Source organism: Elephantulus edwardii, unplaced genomic scaffold (assembly GCF_000299155.1).
Source record: "Elephantulus edwardii isolate Elephantulus edwardi_28Jun2011 unplaced genomic scaffold, EleEdw1.0 scaffold00345, whole genome shotgun sequence".
Lineage (NCBI taxonomy): Eukaryota > Metazoa > Chordata > Mammalia > Macroscelidea > Macroscelididae > Elephantulus > Elephantulus edwardii.
In genome coordinates, this window is record NW_006400095.1 from 1,555,065 (window position 1) to 1,579,447 (window position 24,383).

A 24,383-nucleotide genomic window follows, 5' to 3' on the forward strand; every position below is an offset into this window, starting at 1 on the left:
GGTCCAGCCTATGCACGCACTAGTGGAATTGGAAATTCATGCAAGTCTGTGGTCATACATCTCAGAGATGTTGAGTCTGGGGTTCATCATACAAATATAGCAATTATCAATGAAGCAATTATTAATTAACTAATTAATAATTAATTAAGTTAGGGAATACCTGTTGAGGTTCTTATAAATAGCAATGTGGGTAAAAATAATAACATCAATGTTAAGGCTTTAATTTTGTTTCTAGGGGAGCAAGATTCCGTTATTTTAAAAAATGTTAAATAGCACACTGCTCTTGTTTTATAGGGAACGTGCACATTCACTTTCAACAAGAACCAAGAAGAAGGTGTTGGTTCTTGGAACAGGTTATGTGTCAGAGCCGGTCCTGGAGTACCTGCTGAGAGATGACAGCATAGAAATCACAGTAGGTAAATAAGCCCAGCTTTTAGAAGAAGACAGAAAACCAAATCAATCAATAAACAACAGCAAATGCCATTGATTTCATATTGTAGGAATTTCACATGATGATTTAGTTCTTAAATTTCCAAAATTAATTTTGGAGATGTTAAGATGGATTTTACCATTTGACTAGTGGGTGAAAATCTAAATGATTTTTTAAATTCTTAAACCAGGCTCTGACATAAAGGGTCAGATTGATCGGTTAGAAAAGAAGTATGCCGTTGATCCCGTTTGCATGGATATCAGTAAACAGCAGGAGAAGCTGGGCTCCTTGGTGGCAGCACAAGACCTTGTCATCAGGTAGGTGGCTGTCACTAGTAACTCCATGGCAGTATGGGTTTTGATTTAACTGTGACAAGGTGAACTTCCTTTTATAGTCAACAGGGAGTCAGTGGTCAGTCCTACGAGATTAATTTCATCAGAGCAGTGCCTTAGGACCCGGCTTCAGTACTAGTTGAAGTAGCCTGGAAGGTAGGCTAGAAAAGAAAATCGCTGATTAACTCTTTCCTTTGTTGAAGCTTGTTGCCCTATGTCTTGCATCCTCTTGTGGCCAAGGCGTGCATTACAAGCAAAGTTAACATGGTCACTGCCAGCTATATCACTCCAGCCCTGAAGGAGCTGGAAAAGAGGTACGTTCCAGTCTTTTTCAACCAAACAACGAGACCCGTGGTATTGGTTGGGTTTTTTTTTTAAATAATTTTAATGAACATTTACAGAGAATTTGGATTTCCATTCATTCATTGCTGCACTTCTCTCCCTGCCCAGCCCTCCCCCCCCTCCCCCCAGTTCGCTCCTCTCTTTCAAAAGTAAAAGAAGCACTCGCTCCCTGGTACACAATCCCCCCGCACCCCTCCCACCGCCCCAAGTACATTCCACTATGCAACCTTAATTGTGGACTCTTGTGATAACCATAATACCCTATCATACATCACTTTTAAATTATTCTCTCCCTCATCTGTTTCAGTGCAGTATACACAATTTATCCAGTTTTTCTCAGTCTTACCCCAACCCTGATATCAGTCCCACTTCACAGCAGTGGCACCAGGCAATATTTGTCCTTTTGCAGCTGAGATATTTCACTCAGCATAATGTCCTCCAGGCTCACCCATTTTGAATAATATTGCATGAGTTCCTTGTTTTTCAATGCAGCATAGTATTCCATTGTGTGAATATACCACAGCTTCTCTACCCATTCGTTTATTGATGGGCACCTGGGTTGTTTCCAACTCCTTGCTATTGTGAACAGAGCTGCAATAAACATGGGTGTGCAGGTTGGGGTTTTTTTAAAAAAATTTTTAATTAATGATTTTATATATAATTTTTTATTTTTTTACAGCATATTCTTTCTATTTAATTCCCCCCCAATTCATTCATTGTTGCACATTTTCCTCCCTGCCCACCCCTCCTCCCTCCCTCGAGTCCACAGGCCACTTAACTATGCAATTTATTTTCTGTAATCTTGTCATTAAAATAATACATAATCCTATATTCCTTTTAAACAGTTCTCTCCCTCATCTGTTTCAGTGCCATAGGCATTATTTATCCCCTCTTCTCTTAGGTTCCCTCCAACCCTGATACCAGTCCCATTTTACAACAGTGGCACTATGCAGTATTTGTCCTTTTGTGACTGAGATATTTCACCCAGCGTTAAGTATTGTTTTATTTATATACAACTGTTCTTCCCTCATCTTTTCAACTGAGGCAGCGTGGAAGATGCTGGCATCACAGTCATTGGAGAATTGGGATTGGACCCCGGCCTCGATCATATGCTGGCAATGGAAACGATAGATAAGGCCAAAGAAGTCGGAGCCACGGTGAGCCTAGTTTACACCTGAAGGTCCATCTCAGAAAATGTTAAGTGTTTCTAGTTCTAAAAGATATGAAATAATCTTTGACTAGAAATTTCAGATAAAAATTCTATGATTACATAAATCCCTATAGTAAACTACATATTCAAGTCTTAGCTAGTAACCCCTTTTTATTTCCTTTGGATTAATTCCTAGGGCCATTGGAGATTTTGTAATGAGATTTAATGTTAAAAGTGGGCATACACCTTTTTAATATCATCAACCCATTGGACTACAAAGTATCTTTTGTAAAGAAGACATTGTTTGATATTATGAACTTGATGAGTTAGATAATATATTTTAATTTCTTTGAAATTTTATGATTTGACTACAAAAGTCCATAGGCAATGATCATGCAGAATTTATCTGTTGGATTCTAACTGAAAAAAAACCAAAAAAACTCAACTCAATCTCTAGAAGCCTGAAATAAATATCTATTAAAGTATATGTGTATTTACTCAAAAGTGCATTAATACAATATTATATATTGTACATTTATATTCTGTTGTGACTTCATCAAATGGTGTATAGAGAGGTCTTTTTGAAAGCCTTAAGAAATGTAAGAGAAAATGCAATAATGAATGAATAGTAATCCAAAATCTTTGTAAATGTTCCTTAAAATGAATAAAATTAAATTTAAAAACAAAACAAAACAGACCAAAAAAAAAAAAAAAGGAAATGTAAGAGAGGAAAAACTGGTGTGTTTACTTCTTTCTTGTTCTTGTGCTCATAATTGATTACTGGCTGTGTTCTTCCTAACCTACTCTGGTTTTTTAATTTGTAGATTGAATCTTATGTTTCCTACTGTGGTGGACTGCCAGCCCCTGAGCATTCAAACAATCCTCTGAGATACAAGTTCAGCTGGAGTCCAGTGGGTGTTCTGATGAACATCATGCAGCCCGCCACCTATCTGCTCAACGGAAAGGTGAAAGACCGTCCTTAATGCTCTTGGGATCTAACCTACAGTGACTGCTGAGAAAGTGCAGATTCTTTGTTGGAAACCACAGCCCTTTCATGGATTTTGTGCCTGTCCCCCAGTTACTTCACCTCCACTATTTCCTAATACCTACTTTCTCTTCCATTTAGAAGGATTCTCACCATTCAGCAAAGTCTATATTCTTTCTTGCCTCTTTGCCCTCTTGTCAATTTTTTCTTCAAGGTGAAAGTCACTTCTTAATCAGGAAAATGCTATAGAGAGATTCTACTCTGTCACATATGAGGTGCTCATGAATAGGAATCCACTTGATGGCAACTAACAACAACATTTCAGTGACGCTTCCAGACTAAGACTGGTCATTCACCTTCCAAATAGCGGGTCCTTGATGATCTAGGAAGAGCAGTGGGTCTGTTAGAGTGCTGGAAAATGAAGCCATCAGGTGGGGAGGTCCTGGAGAAGAGCCGCCAACTCAGAGTAGAGTCTGCCTTGAGGACATTGATAAAATAAAACTTATATCCAATTAAGGATCTTCTTCTGCTGATGTGGAAAGACAGAAAATGAGAAAACACAGCTACAAACAGCCATTAATAATTGGAATGTGGAATTGCACAGAGTTTCAATCTAGGAAAATTGGAAGTTATAAAAAAATGAAATGGATTGCTTGAAGATAGAGATCATTAGTGAACTGCCATACACTGATAGTAGCTATTTTGTATTAGAAAATCATATGATCTTCTATGCTGGGAAAGACAAATCGAAGAGGAATGGTATTACATTTATCAAAAAGAAGGGTATTTAAAGATGTGAAATACAGTGCTGCCAGTGTAGAACAATATCCATACACATACAAGGAAAACCTGCTAATACAACCATGATTCACATATTTGTACCAACCACTAAAACTAAACATGAAGAAATTAAGGGTTTCTATAGAATTTTGCTGTCTGAAATTGACTAACCCTGCAATCAGGGTGCATTACTAGTAACTGGTGACTAGAATGCGAAAGTGGAAGCAAAGAGGGTTGGTGGTTAGAAAATAGGACGTTGGTTACAGAAATGAGGCTGGAGATCACATACAGAATTTTGTACAATCAGTAATTTACTCATTGCTAATACTTCCCCCCCCCCAAAATGGAACTGGTGACTATGGACCTCAGATAATGGAACACAGCAATCAAATTGACTATATCTGTGGAAACAGTGGAAAAGCTCAAATCCATCAGTCAGAACAAAACCAGGGGCTTGGTGACTGTAACAGATCACAAATTGCTTATATTCAAGTTTAAACTGAAGCAGAAAAAAAAATTAAAACAAGTCCACAGGAGCCAAAATATGACCCTGAATCTGTCTCACATGAATTAAAAAAAAATAAAAATCTTGAATAGATTTGATGCAATGAGCACTGAGGACCAAAGACCTACCAGTTAGGGATGGCATCATCCATAAAGAAATGTAAAGGTCATTAAAAAGACAGGAAAGATAAAAATGGCCAGAGTGGTGTCAGAAGAGACCCTGAAATGGACTTTCAGATTCAGAGAAGCTAAGGCAAAATAAAATAAATAATAAAATTTAAAAGTGAAACAGATTTGAAAGCGCAGCTGAAGGGAAAAAGGTTGTCATTTAGTGACTCTGCAAAAGCACTAGTCTGTGTAGATCATTGTGAGTGATGGTTGAGAATGAGGATCCTACAGCATTTAATTGTGATCATGAAGAACTTGTAATGAACCTGTTGCAGTCATTTGAATGGAGCACAAGGATACTGGATCATTTGAAATAAGAAAAGGTCAAGGGTATATACTTTCACTATACCTATTAGGTGATATGTCACTATACCTATTAGGTGATATGTATGCTGAGCCAATCATTTGAGAAACTGACTCCTTGAAGACAAGTGTGGCATTGGGTTTGGATGAGGGAATTCATCAAGAGTGGGCAATATGCAGATAACACATCCTTGATTGTGGAAAGTGAAGAGGATTGAAAGGCTTTGTTGTAGAAGGTCAGCTACAGCTGCCAGGATGGATCTTCAAAACACCCTTTGCCATTGACTTGGAACCGACTCATAACTTCCACACTGGTGGGTTTCCTAAGATGTAAACTGCACTGGAGGAGACTGCCCCTCTTTCTCCTGCAGAGTTCCCGGTAGATTCAAGCTGCTGGAGAGGTGTTTTGGTGAGCAGTGCTTCCATTTGATTACACCAGAAATCTTCCCAACTGGACCAATAGGAACATCATGATATATGGGAACAGATTGACATGGTCAAAGATTTCACTCTACTTGGATAGTCAGTACTCATGGCTACAGCTGTCAAGAAAGCAAACAAGTTTTTTAAGAATTTGTTCTTAAAAACAATGTATTTGAAATTTGTAAATTAGCTAATTAATCCTTTTTGTTAAGTGCTGTTGAGTTATAGGCGACTCATAGTGACCTGTGAACGAAAGTCCTCAACACTTGTGTGACTTTCATTCTTTCTCCAGGTTCATGGGGTTTCCAGAGGCAAGCTATTTCAGAAGTGGATGCCACCCCTCCTTCCAAGCGTGTTTTAATCAGGGAACTCCACCAAACACTGTCCACCATGGGTGACCATTAAGGCATTTGACACATCGGTGCCACAGAGTTGAGCTCCCCAGCAATCACTAGTTACCTCTGTGTGGCACGTGGACACACCAAGGCAGAAAAAAAAAACCCAAAAAACAAACAAACAAACAAAAAAAACCTAACAACAAAAGCAAACAAGGTATTGCATTAAGCAAATCTACTGCCAAGAACTTCTTTAAAATGCTAAAGAGCAAGGATGTCAGCTTAAAGGCTAAGGTGCACATGATATTTTCACTTGTTTCATATGGTGGTGAGAGTTGGACAATGAAGAAGGAAGACAGAAGAATTGAGGCCTTTGTGATGTAGACAAAGAATATGGAATGTACTATGGACTGCCAAATGAATAAATAAATCTGTGTTAGAGGAAGTGTAACCAGAGTGCTCTTTAGAAGCAGAAATTGGGAGACTTTATAATATACTTTGGACATGTTGTCAGAAGGCACTATCCTTGGAAAAGGACGTCATTCTTGGAATGGTGGAGGGCCGGTGAAGGAGAAGACGAGGATGAAATGGATTGACATAATGACTGTAACAGTGGGTTCAAGCTCAGAAGAAATTGTGAAGATGGTCAAGGGTGAAGCAAGATTTTGATATGATGTAAGTAGGGCCACTGTGAGTCGGACCTGATCCAACTGTACCTAAGAAAAGCAATCACACATAACCTGTCATCTTTCAATTTATTCATTTGTTCTTGACAAACATTTACTGAGCACTGGACGTTGAGCAAGGCCCCCAAGCTTGCAGCACTGAGTGAAATTCCAGACTTCAGGGAACTCACAGCTGGATAGTGGACAGCTCATACAATGAAGGCTTTGGCGGCCAGGGAATTAAAGTAAAATTTCTTAACTGCTCATATCCAGTTCCTTGCTGTATCGCAGAGTAACAGGTTTCTGGGGTTAGTAATAGTTCCAGCATTTGCAGTGAGGAGACTCTGGCACACAGAGAATGTCTGAGGTCACTGATCTGGCTTCAAAGCCAGGTCTAAGTCACCCCGACCCTTTTGTCATGCCGTTGATTCTGACTCTGAGAATAGAACTGTCTTCTCAAGTTTCCAAAGCTGTACATCTGAACAGAAGTAAACAGCCTCATCTTTCTCTTGCTGGAACCACTGGTGGACTTCAACTACCGACCTTTTGGCTAGTTAATGACCGCACCACTAGGACTCCTTACATAATCCCCTAAACATTTCTTTCCCCGAAGATGGGAAGACTGCAACTGCCAGATTATTCCATGGCAGGAAACAGACGCTGGGCTAAATGGTCCTAATCCAATGGGAGAAATTCCAGAACATATGTAAGGGCCAGAGACAACAGAGGAGGAGTTAGGGAAAGGAACATAAATAGAAAAGAGGAGATAATCTGGCCCTTACTGATAAGAGGGTGCGAAGTCAGGTGGGGACACAGCCTTTTGTGAGCATGGCATTGCTGAGGACAGCAGCCTGAGTTACCTAGAGCTGCTATCACAAAACATGAGGGAGCGGCATTTACAAGCTTGGATTTATTATCTCATTGTTTTGAGGGCTAGAAGGCCAAATTCAAGCTACTGGCAGAACAAGACCTTTAAGTATTGGCTCTAAGGTAAGATCCTTGGCTCTTTGAGATCTTGTAGCCTTGGATGGTTTTTGGCCTCTCTTTGTTTGTAGCTGTGTCTTCAGTCAGAGCTTCATCCCCTTTCTGTATGTATCTCTTTTTTCTCCTTCTCAAAGCCTTTACCCTGAAGGGATTAGATTTAGCTTTCACCGGTGTGACTTTATTTTAACATAAGGAAAAAATCCTATTCCCAGACAGGGTCATATTTATAAGTACAGAACTTTTAACTTTTTGGAGGGAAACAAGTATAATAATGCTAAACCTTGATTTAATGAACAAACAGATATGTGTTGGAGAGAGTGCAACCAGATTGATGGAGTTTTGTCTCATATCCTGGACAAGCTGTTAGGAGAGGTTATTCTTTGGAAAAAGATATTACTCTTGAAAAGTGGAGGGTAGTGTAGGAAGGCTCTCAATGAGACAGATTGATAGAGTGTCTGTGACAGTGGGCTCAGGTGTGTCGGAGATGATAAGGATGGCTTAGGATAGGGCAGAGTCAGATCTGTCGTTCCAGGGGTTGCGACGCCTTATTCAACCCAACAGCACTTAATAATAAGAACAATCAAGGTAGACAGCAGCAGTTTACAAGGTAGACAAGTGGTTTAGGAAGCAGCATAAACTCACCGGCGTTAAAGAACAAGTGACAAAACCGGTGTCTAAGTCACATCTATTTGATTTCATAGCTCACGCTCTTAAATACCTCCCTTCATAAGAAAGAAAAAAAAAATACAACCCCAAACCCAGAACCAAGTAATTCCCACTGAGTGGGTTCTGACCCATGGCAGCCCTAAAGAAAAACTCTTCTTTGGGAAGTAGAATGACTAGACTGAGCATTGAAAATATCTATGAGAGGATAAGTCCACCTTTAAAAATATTCTGGCAACCATATTTTAAATTCTCAGTGTATCTGGAAATCTAAATTCAAAATCATCGTCAGAGTTAAAGGAGCCCTGATGGGGCTTATGTGCTGGGCTGCTAACTGAAAGGTTGTGTGTTCAGCACCACCAGGAGCAAGGTGACGCAGTCTGCTCCTGATAAGGTTGGAAATCTTGGAAACCTGATGGCAGGTCACCATATGTCAGAACTGATGTGACAGCAGGGAGTTTTGTTGAAGACTAAAGTACAGTACAAAAATTTCCTAAGAAACAAAGCAGGTGCCATTGTCAGCCTTTGTGCCTGAGATTCAGAGAGCGGCTCCCAGTCTTGGCCGCACACTGAGATTGCGAGCGACGTTTGAAAAATATCAGTGCTGAGCTCCAACCCCAGACAGTGGGATGCGAATGGTCTGGGCTTTGAACACTCTGCAGGTGATTCTAAAGTGCATCTGAGCAGAAGGGCCACCAATTTAGTGACACGCAGGGCACTGCAGGGGGCTGCTGGGAAGGTGCCTTCCCAGGATTCTGGATATGAAACAGCATTTCCTAGTTCTGGTCCCAGCTCTGCAGCCTTCTACTGTCACGGAAGATCAGGCAGTTGCTAAGTGACTTCTCCTGTGAAGCAAACACAAATGTTCCAGCATTTCTTTAATTTGACTCGAGGGTTTGGGCCGGACACTTGGTCCTTAGCACGTCCTCTTGGGTTGCTGCAGGCTGGCTCCTGTTGCCTGTGTCTCGGAGCTTCTGTGACCTCCTTCAGTCTGGGAGAGAGACCAGCCTCGCCTGTGTCTAGTATATGCAGGCAGGTAAAATGCTTGCTTCAAAGCAAGGTACTTGTTTTCAGGAGCAGAGTGTGAAAAAAAAGCATTGCAACAGAACAAGCGGGGGATTTGAGGCCAGTGGGCCTGGCTTTGTGCTCCAGAAAGGCTGTTACTGGCTAGATGGGACAAGAACAGTCATTTCACCCCTCTGAGCTTTGGGTTCCTTGTCTCAAGGCACAGGTGACACCAGCCTGACAGGGTTCATGTTTTGGGGCTTCATGGGATCTCTTAGGTTACAACCTGCCCCTAACGTGTTGTGTACCTCACAAGCTTCCAGCAAATATGAGTGACTTACTGAAATGGAGAATGGTGGAAAGATCTGAAGAAAAGCAAGAGGTTCTTTTTAGGTAACAGAAGTTGTGGTGGTTGTGTTTGAAGTCTCTCCCTTTCATCCCAAACTCCTTTTGTAAAAGGAGCTCTTTCCACATCTCTCTTGTCATCGTGATGAAACCAAGACAAAAGCCAGTGCTTTGTTTGCTTTGCTTGGCTGTTACTTTTCTCAAGGTCCTGTTCAAGTTTCCTCTTGTGCTCAGAGCCTTTCCTGACCACTTCGGCCCCCACACATCATTCTTTTCTCTGCACTCCCACGTTTGGATTGCCTGTGTCTAAGCAGTTTCCGGGTGGCTGTGTTATTCACTGAGCGATTCAAGTGCATCGGTCTGTCTCATAGGCAAATTGTTAAACTTTTGGAAATGGCTCTTGTTCTCTTGTACCTCCACCCTGCTTCCCACCGTTGCCCTCTACTAAGGGGGAGGACTGACATAATTTACACGCTCAGAAAGGGAAGCAGCTTGGTTTTTTCTTCAAGTGGAAGGAAGGCTTAAACTTTTCCAGGAATAAGAGACCAGTGATTTAGGGCATGGCTTCTGTTCCTCTATCTTTGCAGTGATTTCCAACTGTTGATATGAACTATAAGGATCCCCCATCGCACAGTGATTAGTTGTTAACGTGGTCAAGGGTTTGAATTCACTGGCCACTTTTTTTTTGTCAAATAACAGTTTTGTGTTAAATATGTAAAAGAAGCAAATGCAACATGAAGAAGGCCAAGCCCAACCTCCACCAATTTTACATGGAGAACTGTCCCCATCAATAATATACAATATATTAAACAGATCCCTTGGTGAGACACGATCCCCCATATTGCTGCACATATTTCTTCTAATCAATGAGTCTGATATTTATTGCAAAATTTGTGGGGTTTATTAAGGAAATAGGTTGGGGAGTGTCAGGAGAAGGCAAAGGATATTACGCCATGTAAATCCAGGGTCAGCAGAACAAATAAACCTCTAGTTGCCTCAGTTGTCCAGCAAGCCTTGCCTCACAGCATTCCTAAGTCAGCTCTTCCGACTGCTCTCTGGTCACTTTGTAAGACAAAGCTGCGTGTGGCTGGCTGCTTCTGGAAGGATTCACAGCTTTGGAAACCTTGAGGCAGTGCTCTGTCCTGAAGGATCACCTCTAGTGAAAATCAATGCTATGACAGTACATTTAGCTTGGTTGGTACTAGCGTAGCGGCACTATGATGAAGGCATTTGACTTCTAACCAAAAGGCTTGAAACCACAGGCTGCTCTCTGGGAGAAAGAGGTGGTGATGTGCTTCCGTAAAGGTTTTCAGCCTTGGAAACCCTACAGGGTAGTTCTGCTCTGTCCTACAGGGTGGCTTTGAGTCAAATAGATTTGATGGCATTGATCTTTATTAGTGTGTGAGTGTGTGTTCTGTCAAATCAGATCTGACTGGTCAGGAGGAGATTGTCCCTCCTTCTCCAGCAGAGCATCTGGTGGATTTGAACCACGCACCTCTGGGTTTGCAGTGCAGCTTCTTGCCGATGGCAGTGATTTTTAAAATGTTTTTTTTAAAAAAAATGTTTTTGCTATTGTTTGTTCCAACCTCAAAGCTGATTTCTAACAATTTTCTCTTCCACATCTTTTGAAGAAAAAAATTTTGTCTTCTCTGTGTTCTGTTCCCTCTGTTTTTGTTATGTGCCATCCGGTTGGAACCAACCCATAACTGACCTTCCAGTGGGTTCTCAGAGGCTGCACCCCACATGGGAGGAGGTTGCCTATCTCTCCCATGGAGCAGCTGGTAGATTTGAGCTGGTTTCTTTTGGGTCGGCAGCACTACTCGTTACCTCTACGCCACCAGAGCTCCCTGTAGGTGCTGGTGTGCTTCCTGCAGTGCTGCTGTTTCTAAGCAGCACAACAGAGCTTCTGCCCCTCCTTTCAGCCTCCTTCAGCCTTGTCCCCTGCCCCTGGCTACCTGAGCCAAACACGTTGTTGAACTTAGAAGTGTGCAAGACAGCAGACTCTGCACAGGCTGCGTCAGGAGAAGCTTCAGGCACCTGCTGCTGCCTCTTCCCTCGACTGCTCACCTGGTCCCTTCATTTTAAAAAGCCAAGACTTGTCACAGCTCCCCACTTCCTGCACCATCCTTGATATAATTGTCACATAAACTGCTGATGGCATTATCTTGAATGCTGTACTTTGTGACTGTTGTTGCTGGGAGCAGTTGAGTCACTTCTCAATTCTTAGTGATGCCAGGAAACAGGGTTGAGATGCCATAATCCAGGGTTGAAATGCCCTGTAGGTTTTTCTAGTCATTATAAGAGCAGATCCCAGGTCTTTCTGTCATGAAGCTGCTGAGTGAATGTTAGCTTCATCCTTCAGTTAATATTTATGTCTCCAGGTTTGTTAGTTTATTTCTATGACTCTTAAAATATTGATCTATAACAAGTGTAGTTAATCACGATCAATGGTGAAGAGATTGAGATTGTTGACAGCTTCAGTTTGCTTGGCTTCACAATAAACAGCCTTGGTATAAGCAGCCAAAAAATTAAAAGACAAATTGTATTGGCAAAGTCTGGGTTACTGTGATGCTGAACCTTGTACCACTGGGGTATCAAATACCAGAATGGCTTTCCAGTGTGAACAGTGTTTGGTGAAGCTCCCAGGTGTAAAATGGGTTTGGAAGCAGGAGTGGCATCCACTTCCTAAACCACATGCCTCTGGAAACTCTATGAACCCGGAGAAATGATGACAGTTACGGAAAGGCATTAGGTCATTTGTTCATAGAGTTGCTATGAGTCATGCTTGACTTGACAGCAATCAACAACAACAACAACAACATGACAGCATACAGCTGCTGCCCCATAGGGTTCCTAAGACCGTCATCTTTACGGGATCAGGCTGTTTCATCGTCTCCGCTGGAGCAGCTGATGTGTTCAAACTGCTGACCCTTCAGTTAGCAGCTCAGTACTTAACTGTCAAGGCTGATTCTCCAGAGATGCAACGAAGACAAGGTCTAGTCTTACCAGCAGCTCCAGCCTGCATTCTGGTCCTGGTTTTATATCTCCAGGGTACTTTTTGTTGTCTTTAGGGATATCCTAAGCTAAAAGAATACCAGCTAAAATAAAAATAAGTCCTTTAATAAAAGGAAAGAAAAATGCTTCACTAAGTTTTGGGTGTATGTGGCGGAGAAAGGGATGTTGACAGGAGGGATGCAGGTAAGAGAGTCATTGTTGAACTTGTTACTGGCAGTGAGGTCAGAGGTAGCGCCCATTTGTGTGTTTTCATGGTGTTGTCCTTGAGATGAGAGACTCCTATTATCTACAGTTTACACAAAGATGAACAATTTACAGACCTTCTAGCATGGTTTTTGATGATAGACCTGTGGTGGGCATTTTTTTTCCTTCAGTGTATATGCGATAGGAATTGTGTCTTGTTCACCAGTCTCTCAAGCACTCCACAATTAGTGTAATCCATGGCACACAGTACATGACACTTGATGTAGAATTAAGAAGGGGACAAGTGGGTACAGGAAAAGGAAAAAGGACAAGGAGAATATTGACATTGCTCTTTGAGCAGGGAAGCTTTTTGAATGCATCTCTATTGCTTTTAGCTTCTTAAACAACCAATGAAACATCTCCAGTGGGACATAACTCAGTTTTGTTTTATCCAGAGGCAATAAAAAAAATTGATAATGATTTTCCAGAGTCACGCTGACAAATACAGGGTTAGGACCTTTTTGGGAACTCAGTTGCACCCATCATAGCTGGTGGTCTTTCATTGCTCTGCAGGTTGTGAACGTCGAAGGTGGCATCTCCTTCCTTGATGCTGTCACGTCCATGGATTACTTCCCGGGACTCAATCTGGAAGGCTACCCCAACAGAGACAGCACCAAGTACGCCGACATCTATGGCATTTCGTCCGCACACACTTTGCTGCGGGGGACACTGAGATACAAGGTGAGGAGCTGTGCTTTGGGACGTTGTTTTGCCTGCTTTGATGTAAGTGATACCTACACTGACGTTTTTAGTTTGTGGTGTTTTTGGGTTCCCCCCCCCCTTCATTATAGTCTACCTGGTTAGTGCCTGCTTTTTTCAGGACATTTTTGATTGGCTGTGTTAGAGGCACAAAAGAACAAGCAAAAAGGAGTTAACTCATGAGGAATAAGGGGAGGGTAGAGGCACAGCTGTGGGTTTACTGGAGTTTGGGGACAAGTGACCTCACCAGAAAACAGTCTGATTGAACACCCGTTGATCAACCAGCTGTTAACCAAAAGGTCAGAGGTTAGAGCCCATCGATTAATTTCAAGGGAGAAAGATGTGACTGTTTGCATCTGTGAAGGTTACAGCCTTGGATCACCTCTGTTGTTGTTGTTTTGTACCGAGTTGTCTGTGACTCCTAGTGACCCTGCGTACAACAGCTCTGAACACTGTCCTGTCTCCTGAGCCAGTCTCACTCTCTCCAACACACCTATCCCTATGACTCCAGTTACTGAGGCATCAATCTCATCTGGGGTCTTTGTCTCCTGTGCTGTCTCGCCACCCTTCCAAGCATGATGTCCTTTTTCAAGGACAGGTCCCTCCGGGCAACATGTCTGGAGTATGTGAGATTGAGCTTTTAAAAAATTTATTTCCACGAGGTGACGAGCAGATTCTAGGAGCATAGACAGCAAATGCCTTTGCATATCCATCAGTCGTAGAAGAGCATTTGCATTGGGACCAGGTCAAGAACACCAGCATACGGGTGGGGCGGGAAGCATACAGAAAAAAACCCCAGCAAACAGAAAATGCAGGAAACAGTGATTTTTGGATTTCAGATCTCTGCCTTGTGAGGTTGCCTGGCCAGGGCCAGAGATGGCATTTGTTCACCTTGTGTGTGTGACTCGGCTCCCTCGCACCCCGAGCTGCTTTCTGGAAGCTGGAAGGCTCACAGGCCTCTTCATGATAACCCCTGAGTTCTCCTGGGGGCTTTCTCCTTGCTCTGCCCTCTTCACTCGCTGCTCCTTCCACCTGCACGTTTCTCCGGCTACATGTCTGCACCTCTCGCTTCAGCCTCCTTCTGGCCTTTGTTTTCAGTGAGGCCTCCCAAACCATGATATTTAAATACAAAGCTGTTGGTGTTGGCTCAGTTTGCCCCCATCTCGTGAGCCGAGACACTGTTACTATTGCACTGTCCTCGAGATTGGTTATAGAAGGGACCCTTGTTGCCATGGGGTTGTTGTAGCCAGCCAGCCCTTTCTTCCTAACTACATTGTGTAGCCCTCCCAGTGTTTCTGCCTGATTTGCTTATAGGAAAGCATGCTGCTGTGGCCCTTCAGTAATTGTTCAGAATCCATTCACCTAGTCATTCATTCTCTATCAGTCCTGGTATGCTGATTGGGCGAGGGGGAAAGCAGATAAACGCCTGGCTGTACATTTCTCTGCGTTGTATACCTACAGTCAGGGCAGCTGAAAGCACAAATAATTAAGACTTGATGTTAGAGGTGAGGGGGAAAACCCATCCAGGCCTTTTGGCCTTGAGCCAGTTCTTAGAGTCATGCAATGATAAATTATTCATCCGTTAACTGAAAGGTTGATGGTTTGAACCTTTCAGCCACAGAACATCAATTTGGCAGCAATAAAGAGTCCGTGAAGATTGCAGCCTGTGAGGCAGTCCTGCTCTGTGCTGGAGGCTTGTAAGTGGTCGAGGTGTGTAGAAAGTGCTGCCAGAAATGAGGGAGGAAGGGTGTGCCCACTCACCTCAGCACCACTGAAGGCATCCTGTGCTGGGTGTTAATAAAAAGGTAGGCATTTGACAAGTGAAGAGTGGCCAACCATCTCCAGCTCAGGGCAATCTGTACAGAGAGAGGTTCAAGTCTGTGGAAGAGCCCAGCATGCTGGAGGTATCGAGAGGGGAGACAACAGTGATTGGTGAGGCCGCTGGTGGTGGTGGTAACTTGAGCAGATTCTGAGGGGCTTTAGGTAATAGACCAAGGACCTCATTTTCCTGTAAGCAGGGAGGATGCTGGAGAAGTTTGTATCCAGGGAGACACATATTCATATCTATGTTTTAGAAAAAATATCTTTGATTCCTTCTTCTTCCCTTTATGAAGTCTCCCGCTAAGGAACACGCAGTTAGCCAGCTGGTTGATGTTCACCCTCAAATCAGAACTTACCCATAGCTGACCCTCCAGCGTGTTTTTAGCAGTTGATTGCACGGGAAGAGCTTGCTCATCCTTCTCCCATGGAGCAGCTGATAGATTTGAACTGCGTGCCTTTGGGATTGCAGCACAGCTTCTTACCTAGTGACCACCAGAGCTCCCAGAAGGCTAGAGGAGCCCTTTTAGAAGAAAGGTCCAACAATCTGTTTGTTTTCGTTTTAAAAAAAAGCCATAGAAAACCCCATGAGGCAGAGTTCCCTGATACACACAAAGTCAACCTGATACAGAATCAGTTTGATAGAACTTCATTATTATTTTAATACAGATTAGGGCAGTGACTTCCCTGCTTTTGAAAGTTATTGTTGTAAGTATGCTTTTTCCATTGTAAGAGAGCTTCTAATAGTAGACAGGATTGTACTAGCAATGATAGCACATAACACATTAAGAAATCTTCATTTCTAATGCCAGAAAACCCGATTCACCTGTTGTTGTTAGGTGCCATTAAGTTGAGCACAACTCATAGCGACCCTATGAACAAAAGCTTTGAACCCTGTTCTGTCCTGCGCTATCCTCACACTTCCAGACACCCAAGAGTCCATTGCAGCTGCCACCATATCAGTCCACCTGGTTGAGTATCTTCCTCTCCTCTGCCGACCCTCCACCCTCCCCAACATCATGTCCCTCTCCAAGGAATAGCACCTCCTAGCAACATGTCCAAAGTATATGAGGCAAAGCCTCATCATTCTTGCCTCCAAAGAGAATTCCAACTGCACCCTCTCCAAGACATATAAGTTTGTTCTCTTGGCGATCCATGGGCCGTTTAGTACTCTTCTCCAACATCACAGCTCAAAGGCATCATTTCTTTTTCTGTCATCCTTATTGTTCAGATCTCAGATGCATAGCTAGTAATAGGAAAGATTGTGGCCTGAATCAGATACACCTTAGTCCTCAAACTGACATCGCTACTACTCAATAATTTAGAAAGATCCCTAACTACAGGTTTTCCGCATTGCAGTGCATCTGCTTATTTCCTGACTGCTCGTACCAAGAGTATTAGTTGTGGATCCAAGCAAGATGAAGCTGTTGACTGTTTCAGTCTCCCATCCATTCATTCACATGTTACTTAGAGCAAAACCCCTCACAACAAAAGACAAGTTCAGATTTTGCTGGGCCTCTTTTGTAATCCAGACAGCTCTGATGGCCTAGTGGTAAGGAGCTGCACTGCCATCTTGAAGGCACATAGTTCAAACCCGTCAGTGACTCCAAAGAAAAAAGATGGGCAGTCTCTTTCCACATGATTAAACTGTCTCTGAAAACCCACTCAAGGGTCAACACTGGGTCAGTTCCAATTTGACGGTACACCAGAACAACCACAACAATTTATATAGTCTAATGCAATTGTCTAACACTTTTGATTGCAATTTAAGTCTGAATGTGGTTGCATCCATACCAACAATACAGAGGACTTATTTTGAGTCTATTTTCTAAATTATTTATAGAGCTATAACTCTCTTTCTGAAAAAAACTTTTAATTTTTTTTCTTAAAAAAGGTAAATTTCACATTCTGCTTATTTGTTAATCTTTGTTTCAGGGATATGCCAAAGCTTTGAATGGCTTAGTAAAACTGGGTCTCATAAACAGAGATGCGTTTCCTGCCCTTCGACCCGAGGCCAGCCCCCTCACGTGGGTGAGTGATTAGACAATTGCGTGCTGTCTGCTGCTGTCCAGAAATGCCTTGTGAATGCCAAGGGCTTCATTCTGCTTTGGTCCTACAAAAAATCCCACTTCTGTGCAGGAAAATAAACACCAGTCACAATATCTCTATCATGAGAGGGTTGAGTGGGCATAATAGAGACTGACTTCCCAGGCCTGTATATTGCAGCCACTTCTGTCAGGTGCTTGCCCCTCAGCCGTGGGTATCAGATGCCTTTTTCTCCACATTTATCTCTCCTGGTTGGGCCTACTCATTGCCCAAGTGATGAGTCAGGAGAGGAGTGAAGATGGGACCTCCTGAAGGTGACAATGCAGGAAGAATGTTGGTACATCACAAAACTGAATTCCTAACCCCCCTAAATTATCAGTTCTTTCATTTAACCAGTTCTAATCTAAAGGAATTTGTACTTATGACTCATAACTTTGCTATGACAAAATCTTGGAATCTTAGGTTTGCAAAGGACTTTTTTTTTTTTTTTTAGGACTTTTTGAAGTTTGGAACTAAATGTAAATAAATGTAGAGCTTTATTAACCAGCCAAGAATTAACTTGTTCCTAGGGGCTCTGTCATTCAACTTGAACAGTTACTCAAGAACTGTCAGAATGGAGCACAAGGAATAAATAAGGCCATTAAAAAAAATTTACTATTTTTTCTAATTCACTTGTTGAATATTTTCTCTACCCTACCCTCCCCCAACCTACCCCTCAATGCACCCCTTGTTCCAGATTGTTCTCACACATGTAATGCATAATCATACATTCTTTTGGACAGTTCTTCCCCTCACAAGGGCCAATATTTAATCTTATTATATCTTTCAAATAAATATTGGTATTCTTGCTAACTAGTTGACTTAAGTTCTGTTTTCTGTATATCTGAAAGTTCTTCCAATCTTTATATGAGTTTTCATAATTTTCCTTGTTAGTAGTGGATGGTTGTAGAATGGAAGCAGAGTTGAAGCAGTTAGACTGGGAAAACTGGGGAGGCATTCTTGGAGGTGTCCCCATGTCCTGGTGGCCACCATGGAGAACAGGGATCAGCAAAGTTTTGAAAAAGGACCAAATTGTGACTGTTCTTGGCTTTATAAGCCATGCAATCTTTGTCACAATCTTCACCTTGCCATTCTAGCTTAAAAACAGCCAAAGATAAACCATAAACAAAGGAGCATGGCTGAGTTCCAATAAAACTTTATTTAAAAAAAAACAAGCAGTGAGACAGATGAGGACTGTGGACCTTGGTTTAAAATGTTAACTTTTTCCACAGGAACTTGGAAAAAGTCTTATTTGGAAAATAGGAAAAAATCTTCACCTAATCTACTTTTTCAGTGTTTTTCTTTTGATATTTTTATTATCTGCAAGGCTGATTTTATCTCTTGGACCTACAAAAGAACTCTGGTTGCTAATAGCAACCAGAGCACTAAGCCCCTTTCACTTTAGATAGACCAAAATGGAATGCTGGGAGGTGGAGGAGAATGGGTGAGAGAGAAATGATGGGAAGGGCATACAAAGCAGGGAAGCTTGCTGGTCAGTGTGGTAGCATTCTGTTTAGCATTGAGCTGATGCTGTGACTCATTTCTGTGCTGCAACATCCTTCTGAACTACCATGCGTTTATTGGTGGGTGTGTGCATGCACATGTATGTATAACTGCTATCATTTTCCATTTCTAATTTGAAATGTATTTGAGCTTTCACATTGTAATTGAGATATTTCTAAATTAAATTTTTTTTTGCACTTACAATTTTTATCCTTTTTTTAACCAGAAAGAACTCCTCTGTGACCTTGTTGGTATTTCACCCTCCTCCAAGAGTGATGTGCTCAAGGAAGCTGTTTTTAAAAAATTAGGAGGAGACCATGACCAGCTAGAGGCTGCAGAGGGGTAAGAGCCCATGTAGAGCAACAACAATGTAGAACTAAACAAACGCATATTATATAAGAAACTAACATATAGTAATGATGATTTAGTACTTTCTAGTCAAGGAAAAACCTAAGTAAGAATATTTAAAATTTCCCTTCCGTGAATTTACTGTTCTATTGCTGATCTGTTTGGAGAGATTACCCTGTGTCATACTCGTCTGGAGGTAAGAAACAGATAAAGAGAAGATGTCAATGATAATTATAATTTGTTGTTGTTGTTGTTACATGCCGTCGAGTCGTTTGCGACTCATAGCGACCCTATGTACAACAGTCCTAAACCCTGCTCTATCCTGTGCCAATCGCATTGCCTCTGACACACCCATCCTGATTATCCCAGTCACTGAATCAATCCACCTCATAGAGGGTCTTCCCCTCCTGCGCTGTCCCTCTACCCTACCAAGCATGATGTCCCTCTCCAAGGACCTGTCTCTCCTTACAACATGTCCAGAGTATGTCAGACGAAGCCACAGAATCCTTGCCTCCAAGGAGTAGCCTGGTTTAACCCTCTCTAGGATGAATTAGGAATTAATAAAAAGAGAGGCTATTTTTGATTCTTTAAAGGAGATTCTTTGAGCCCTGGTAGCATAGTGGTTTGGTTTGTGCTGGGCTGTGAATCAACATGTCAGTGGTTTAAAACCATCGGCCACTCAATGGGAGAGATAGACAGCTTCCATAAAAATTCAAAAAGTCAAACTCCTTGCTGTCAAGTTGGAACCAATTCATAGGTGGCCCTCTGGACGGTTTCAGAAGCTGAAAATCGCGCAGGAGAATATTACTCATCTTTGTCTCGAAGAGCCGCTGGTGAATTTGAACTATGAGAGAGGCACCACTTTTGGCTGAGAAGCACAACTCCTCCTCGATTAGGCCCCTAAAAGCTGTGCCCATGAAACCTGACAGGGTGGTTCTGCTCCCTCCTCTAGGCTTGCTCGGAGTGGCAACAGTGATAACGGATTGGGGAATTTCATTACAGGAGATTGAGGAGGAGTCAGATGTGTAAATGTTTAATAACTATACCATCAACCAAGAGGTAGAGGTGCCTGGGAAGTACGGCCTGATCAGCCACTTCCTCTGGGCCAGGGCCTTGAAAAGCCCGTGACAGGCAGCTCTGTTCTGCACACCTGTGATTTGGAATTGACCCCACAGCTATTGGCAGCACAGGGGCTTCTCTGAGTCTTCCCTAAATGCTTTTAAAACATGGCCTGGAAAAGCCATTGGCACAAACATGGTTCACTGTGTTGACATCTGCTGTGTGAATTCCAGCTGCAGATTAATCTCACATAAGCCTTTGCAACAACCTCCCGTTCAGACTCTCAAGTCTACTTCAGACACCATTGCCTATGGGAGGTCTGGAATATTCCAAGGGGTGAAGAGTTACTGTTGTTCTTGTTACTGTACAATCATTGAAAGTCCTACAACCTAGACTACCATCATCTTGTGATTCTGCTCCTTGAGGCTAAAACCCAAGGAGCGCCTCACCGCTTCCCGGGTGAGGTGCTGCGGGGCTCGACCTCATGCAGCATCTGCTGTACTTCTCAGGCTGGGCTTACTGGGAGCCGAACAAGTCCCTCGGGCAGACTCCATTGTAGACGCACTCTCCAAGCACTTGGCCACAAAGCTCTCCTACGGTAAGTCACGGGCACCAGATAAACATCCCTAAGGAAGAACCAGGAGGTGCAATCTGTGCTAGCTACTTGAGGATTATGTTGAAAGGCTGAGATAAATGAATAGGACTGGGGAGGTGTTGTATATGGAGAAGCACAATTGGATTCTTTTTCCAGAGGCAATAATACAAGAATTAATAATTCAGAATGAACTTGGGTGATGCAAGAAAGAAAAAGAGAACATTGATTTTGTTTCAGGTTTTTAATGCTGTAGGGAAATGCAGAGACATTTCAGGGAGCAGGAGTGTGTGGCCTTTGCAGCAGGGTCCTAGCAACAGTAATGGACAAGTCTGGACAAGGAGAAATGTGACCCGAGTTCCCATCTGCTCGAGTTTCTCACTTGGTCCTTGGCTACCAAGCAAGATAGACAGCTGCCAGAGGACCATGTCTAATGAGAAGGAACTCTGCAGGAGAAAGGGGCAGGTGGAAATCAAACTCCAAACTCAAGTGGTAATGCAAGTGGTTTTTTAAAATGCTCGCTTATTTATCTGAAGGTCCTGGAGAAAGAGACATGATTGTGATGAGAGACAGCTTTGGAATCAGACATCCTTCAGGACATCTAGAAAACAAGACTGTGGATCTGGTGGTTTATGGGGACATCAATGGCTTTTCGGCCATGGCAAAAACTGTGGGGCTACCCACAGCCATGGCGGCCAAGATGCTGCTTGATGGTAAGTACTGGTCATCGGGGATCTGAGTCCCTCTCCATAGCACCTTCTGGTCATTCAGTGCCTGAACATCAAATAAATACTATGGAACAGAACACTGATGATATTCACTAGAAGTGATGTTCTGTCTCCGAGGACCCACGTGTTGGGAGTTCGCTGTATGGTGAGTAAGGAATGTGGACTTGGGTGATGGGTCCGACTTCATTAATAGCTCAGCTACCAACTCAGGTTTGTCCTGGAGAGGGTGAAGCCAGAACGCTCCTTGGAGTCAAGGCTTCTGAAGCTTCATCTGACATACTTTGGACATATTGCAAGGAGGGACTGGTCCTTGGAGAGGGATGTCATGCTTGGGAGGGTGAAGGGACGGCACAGGAGAGGAAGATCCTCTATGAGATGGATCGATTCTGTGACTGGGGTGGTAGGAATGAGTGTGTTTGAGACGGCGAGGTTGGCACAGGATAGAATGGCGTTTAGGGCTCTTGTACATAGGGTCGCTATGAGTCACAAGCGAATCGATGGCACATAACAACAACCAACTAACTCACCGAGTGATAGGGTACAAGTTAGTCAAGCTAGAATCGCTGAGCCCATTTCCTGATGTTTCTAGCGAATCATTTCAACCCTCATCCACTCTGCCATGGTGAAGCTTAAGCAGGATAAGGCATCTACTCCTTCCTCTGCAGAGTGACCCCATTCTTGCTTATTTTTTGCTATTTTGTTGGCATCTTGTTGTTGTTGTTGTTGGGTGCTGCAGTTGGGACTGACCCAGGTTTTCAGGGCCAGAAGATCACATGGGAGGGCAGTCATTCATCTCCCAGAGCAGCTGGTGGATTCAAACCACATGTCTTTGGGATTGCAGTGCCGCTTCTTAACACTAGGCCACCAGAGCTCCCTAGTCATTTTTACACAGCAGCATATACTCACAGATACTTTTCAACAATATGCACCAGATTTTACTAATCTTCATCCCCCACCCTGGTATTTCTGATCCAGAAAACTTTCAGACTCAGTTCAAACTTCAGCTCTCCCTTCTCCTGTTTAGATGGCCTATATCTTCAGTAAGCAGTACCTGTGAATACAAGGTACCATTGGGTTCTTGTGATAGAGCAAGAAGAAACCAGAAAACATGAACGCCTGGGAAAAAGAAATTAGAAAATGTATCTACCATACTGTTATATGTTGACATTTGACAAGTGAAACTGCCTCTATAGTTTGACTAAAGAAATTTATTTAAACTTTTTTAGAACAAAAAATGGTGACATGGCATGAGGTCATACAGCCTGGAAGGGCAGCACTCAGACTTATGGTCTCAGTTATAAGCCCCATCCAATGCCAGCACCTATATAACTGTTTTGACGTTGATGAATTCTGTTAGTGCTGTTACATTTAAAAAAAAAATTATATCCGCAATGAAGCTGACAGTTTACTTTCAGGTCCTGTTGGCGGTAGTCAATGCAGTTATGTGTCCACATTTTGTCACTCACTCCAGCGGTGCTTCTGATGGAAAATGAATCCCTTTTGGTTCAGAGTGCTGATTAAGTCACAATGTAGCAGGAGCCATGGGAGAAGCTATTTTTATTTTTTTTAATTTTTTAAATTAAATTTTATTAGTTTTAATGAACATTTACAGGGATTTGGGGTTTTCATTCCTTCATTGCTGCACCATTCTCTCTACCCTCCTCCCCAGTTTGTTCTTCTTCCCCGCCATCCGAATGTCTATTTTAATTGTCCAATTGCCACAGTGCTTGTCAAAGTCAGTTCTGATTAATCTCCTTTGTCGGTGTGTCCTTTGCCATTCCCTATCACTCCTCCCTGAGAGAGACTTCACCCTGATTCATAAGGAAAAGGGGATGGCGTATTCTCTTAGAGAAGCTATTTTTAAATGCCTGGGTCTCCAGCAAGTCACTGACTCCAGGTTTATTACTAGGGTGATGCCCTCCATGTGGAAACTTTTGCTGTGGAAGGGAACTTGTACGATCACCTTGAAAGTGGTAATTATGAACTTGCTTTCTTTTAGGTGATATTCAAGCCAAAGGCCTGATAGGCCCCTTTTCCAAGGCGATCTATGAACCAATCCTGGAGCGCATTAAAGCAGAAGGCATAATATATACCACGCAGAGCGTGATCAGACCGTGAGGGGACATCCTGTTTTTCACACAGGCAACACGGCTCTCAACATTCGTGTGGTTAACATGCTTACTAATGTCCTGGTTAAAAGTAGAAAGCACGAGATATTCTGATTAAGACATTACAATGGTGTTTTTACGATAGACATTATGTTTTATTCTGAAAACATTTGTAGCAAGGAGATGCTAATAATAGATAACTTTTAAGAATTCAACTATGTATTCCCCCCCATGTATATAAAAGTCATGATGATTGTGCAAATTGCTAATTTATTGTGCCACTGTTTTTCTCTTAAGCGTCTTTGTAATCAACAGATCATGTTTACCTATCTATCCAGAAAAATTTCTTCATGCAGCTGTATTTTTATATTTTTTTTCAATTGGATTCTGTTTGATATCTTTAGTTTACAGGTTTTGCAATAGTGCTATTTTATTTTGTAAAAATTATGACTTATCTAGTAAATATCACTCTTTGTAGTTTTCTCATGAGTGTTTGGAAAAGGGAATAGATAAAATTACATGGCACAACACACACCCATCACAAAAGAGATACAGATAAAGCCCTTGGTGGATTCAGCATCTCTAAGTGGCATAGTATGTTATGTATTGGGCTTCTCGCCATAAGGTCAGTGTTTTTGATCCACCAGCTGCTCCTTGAAAGAATGATCTCATGTAATCCTTCCGCCTCTTTCTTGTGTGTACCATCGAATCATATCCGACTGGCACAGGAGGAGATTGCCCCTCCTCCTTCAACAGAGCATCTCGTGGATT

General features: G+C 42.5%; 1 protein-coding gene across 1 annotated transcript in view; it reads left to right on the forward strand.

Annotated features, from left to right (window-relative positions):
* AASS (aminoadipate-semialdehyde synthase) overlaps positions 1–23,622 on the forward strand; it is a 51,683-nt gene extending 28,061 nt beyond the window's left edge. The window contains exons 13-23 of the mRNA XM_006901797.1: positions 295–416; positions 621–747; positions 966–1,076; positions 2,153–2,261; positions 3,079–3,219; positions 13,186–13,353; positions 17,125–17,220; positions 19,004–19,119; positions 20,694–20,782; positions 21,313–21,489; positions 23,504–23,622. Coding sequence (XP_006901859.1) covers positions 295–416; positions 621–747; positions 966–1,076; positions 2,153–2,261; positions 3,079–3,219; positions 13,186–13,353; positions 17,125–17,220; positions 19,004–19,119; positions 20,694–20,782; positions 21,313–21,489; positions 23,504–23,622 — 1,375 coding nt within the window. The remainder of the gene's footprint in view (positions 1–294; positions 417–620; positions 748–965; positions 1,077–2,152; positions 2,262–3,078; positions 3,220–13,185; positions 13,354–17,124; positions 17,221–19,003; positions 19,120–20,693; positions 20,783–21,312; positions 21,490–23,503) is intronic.
* The last annotated feature ends 761 nt before the right edge of the window (positions 23,623–24,383 follow it).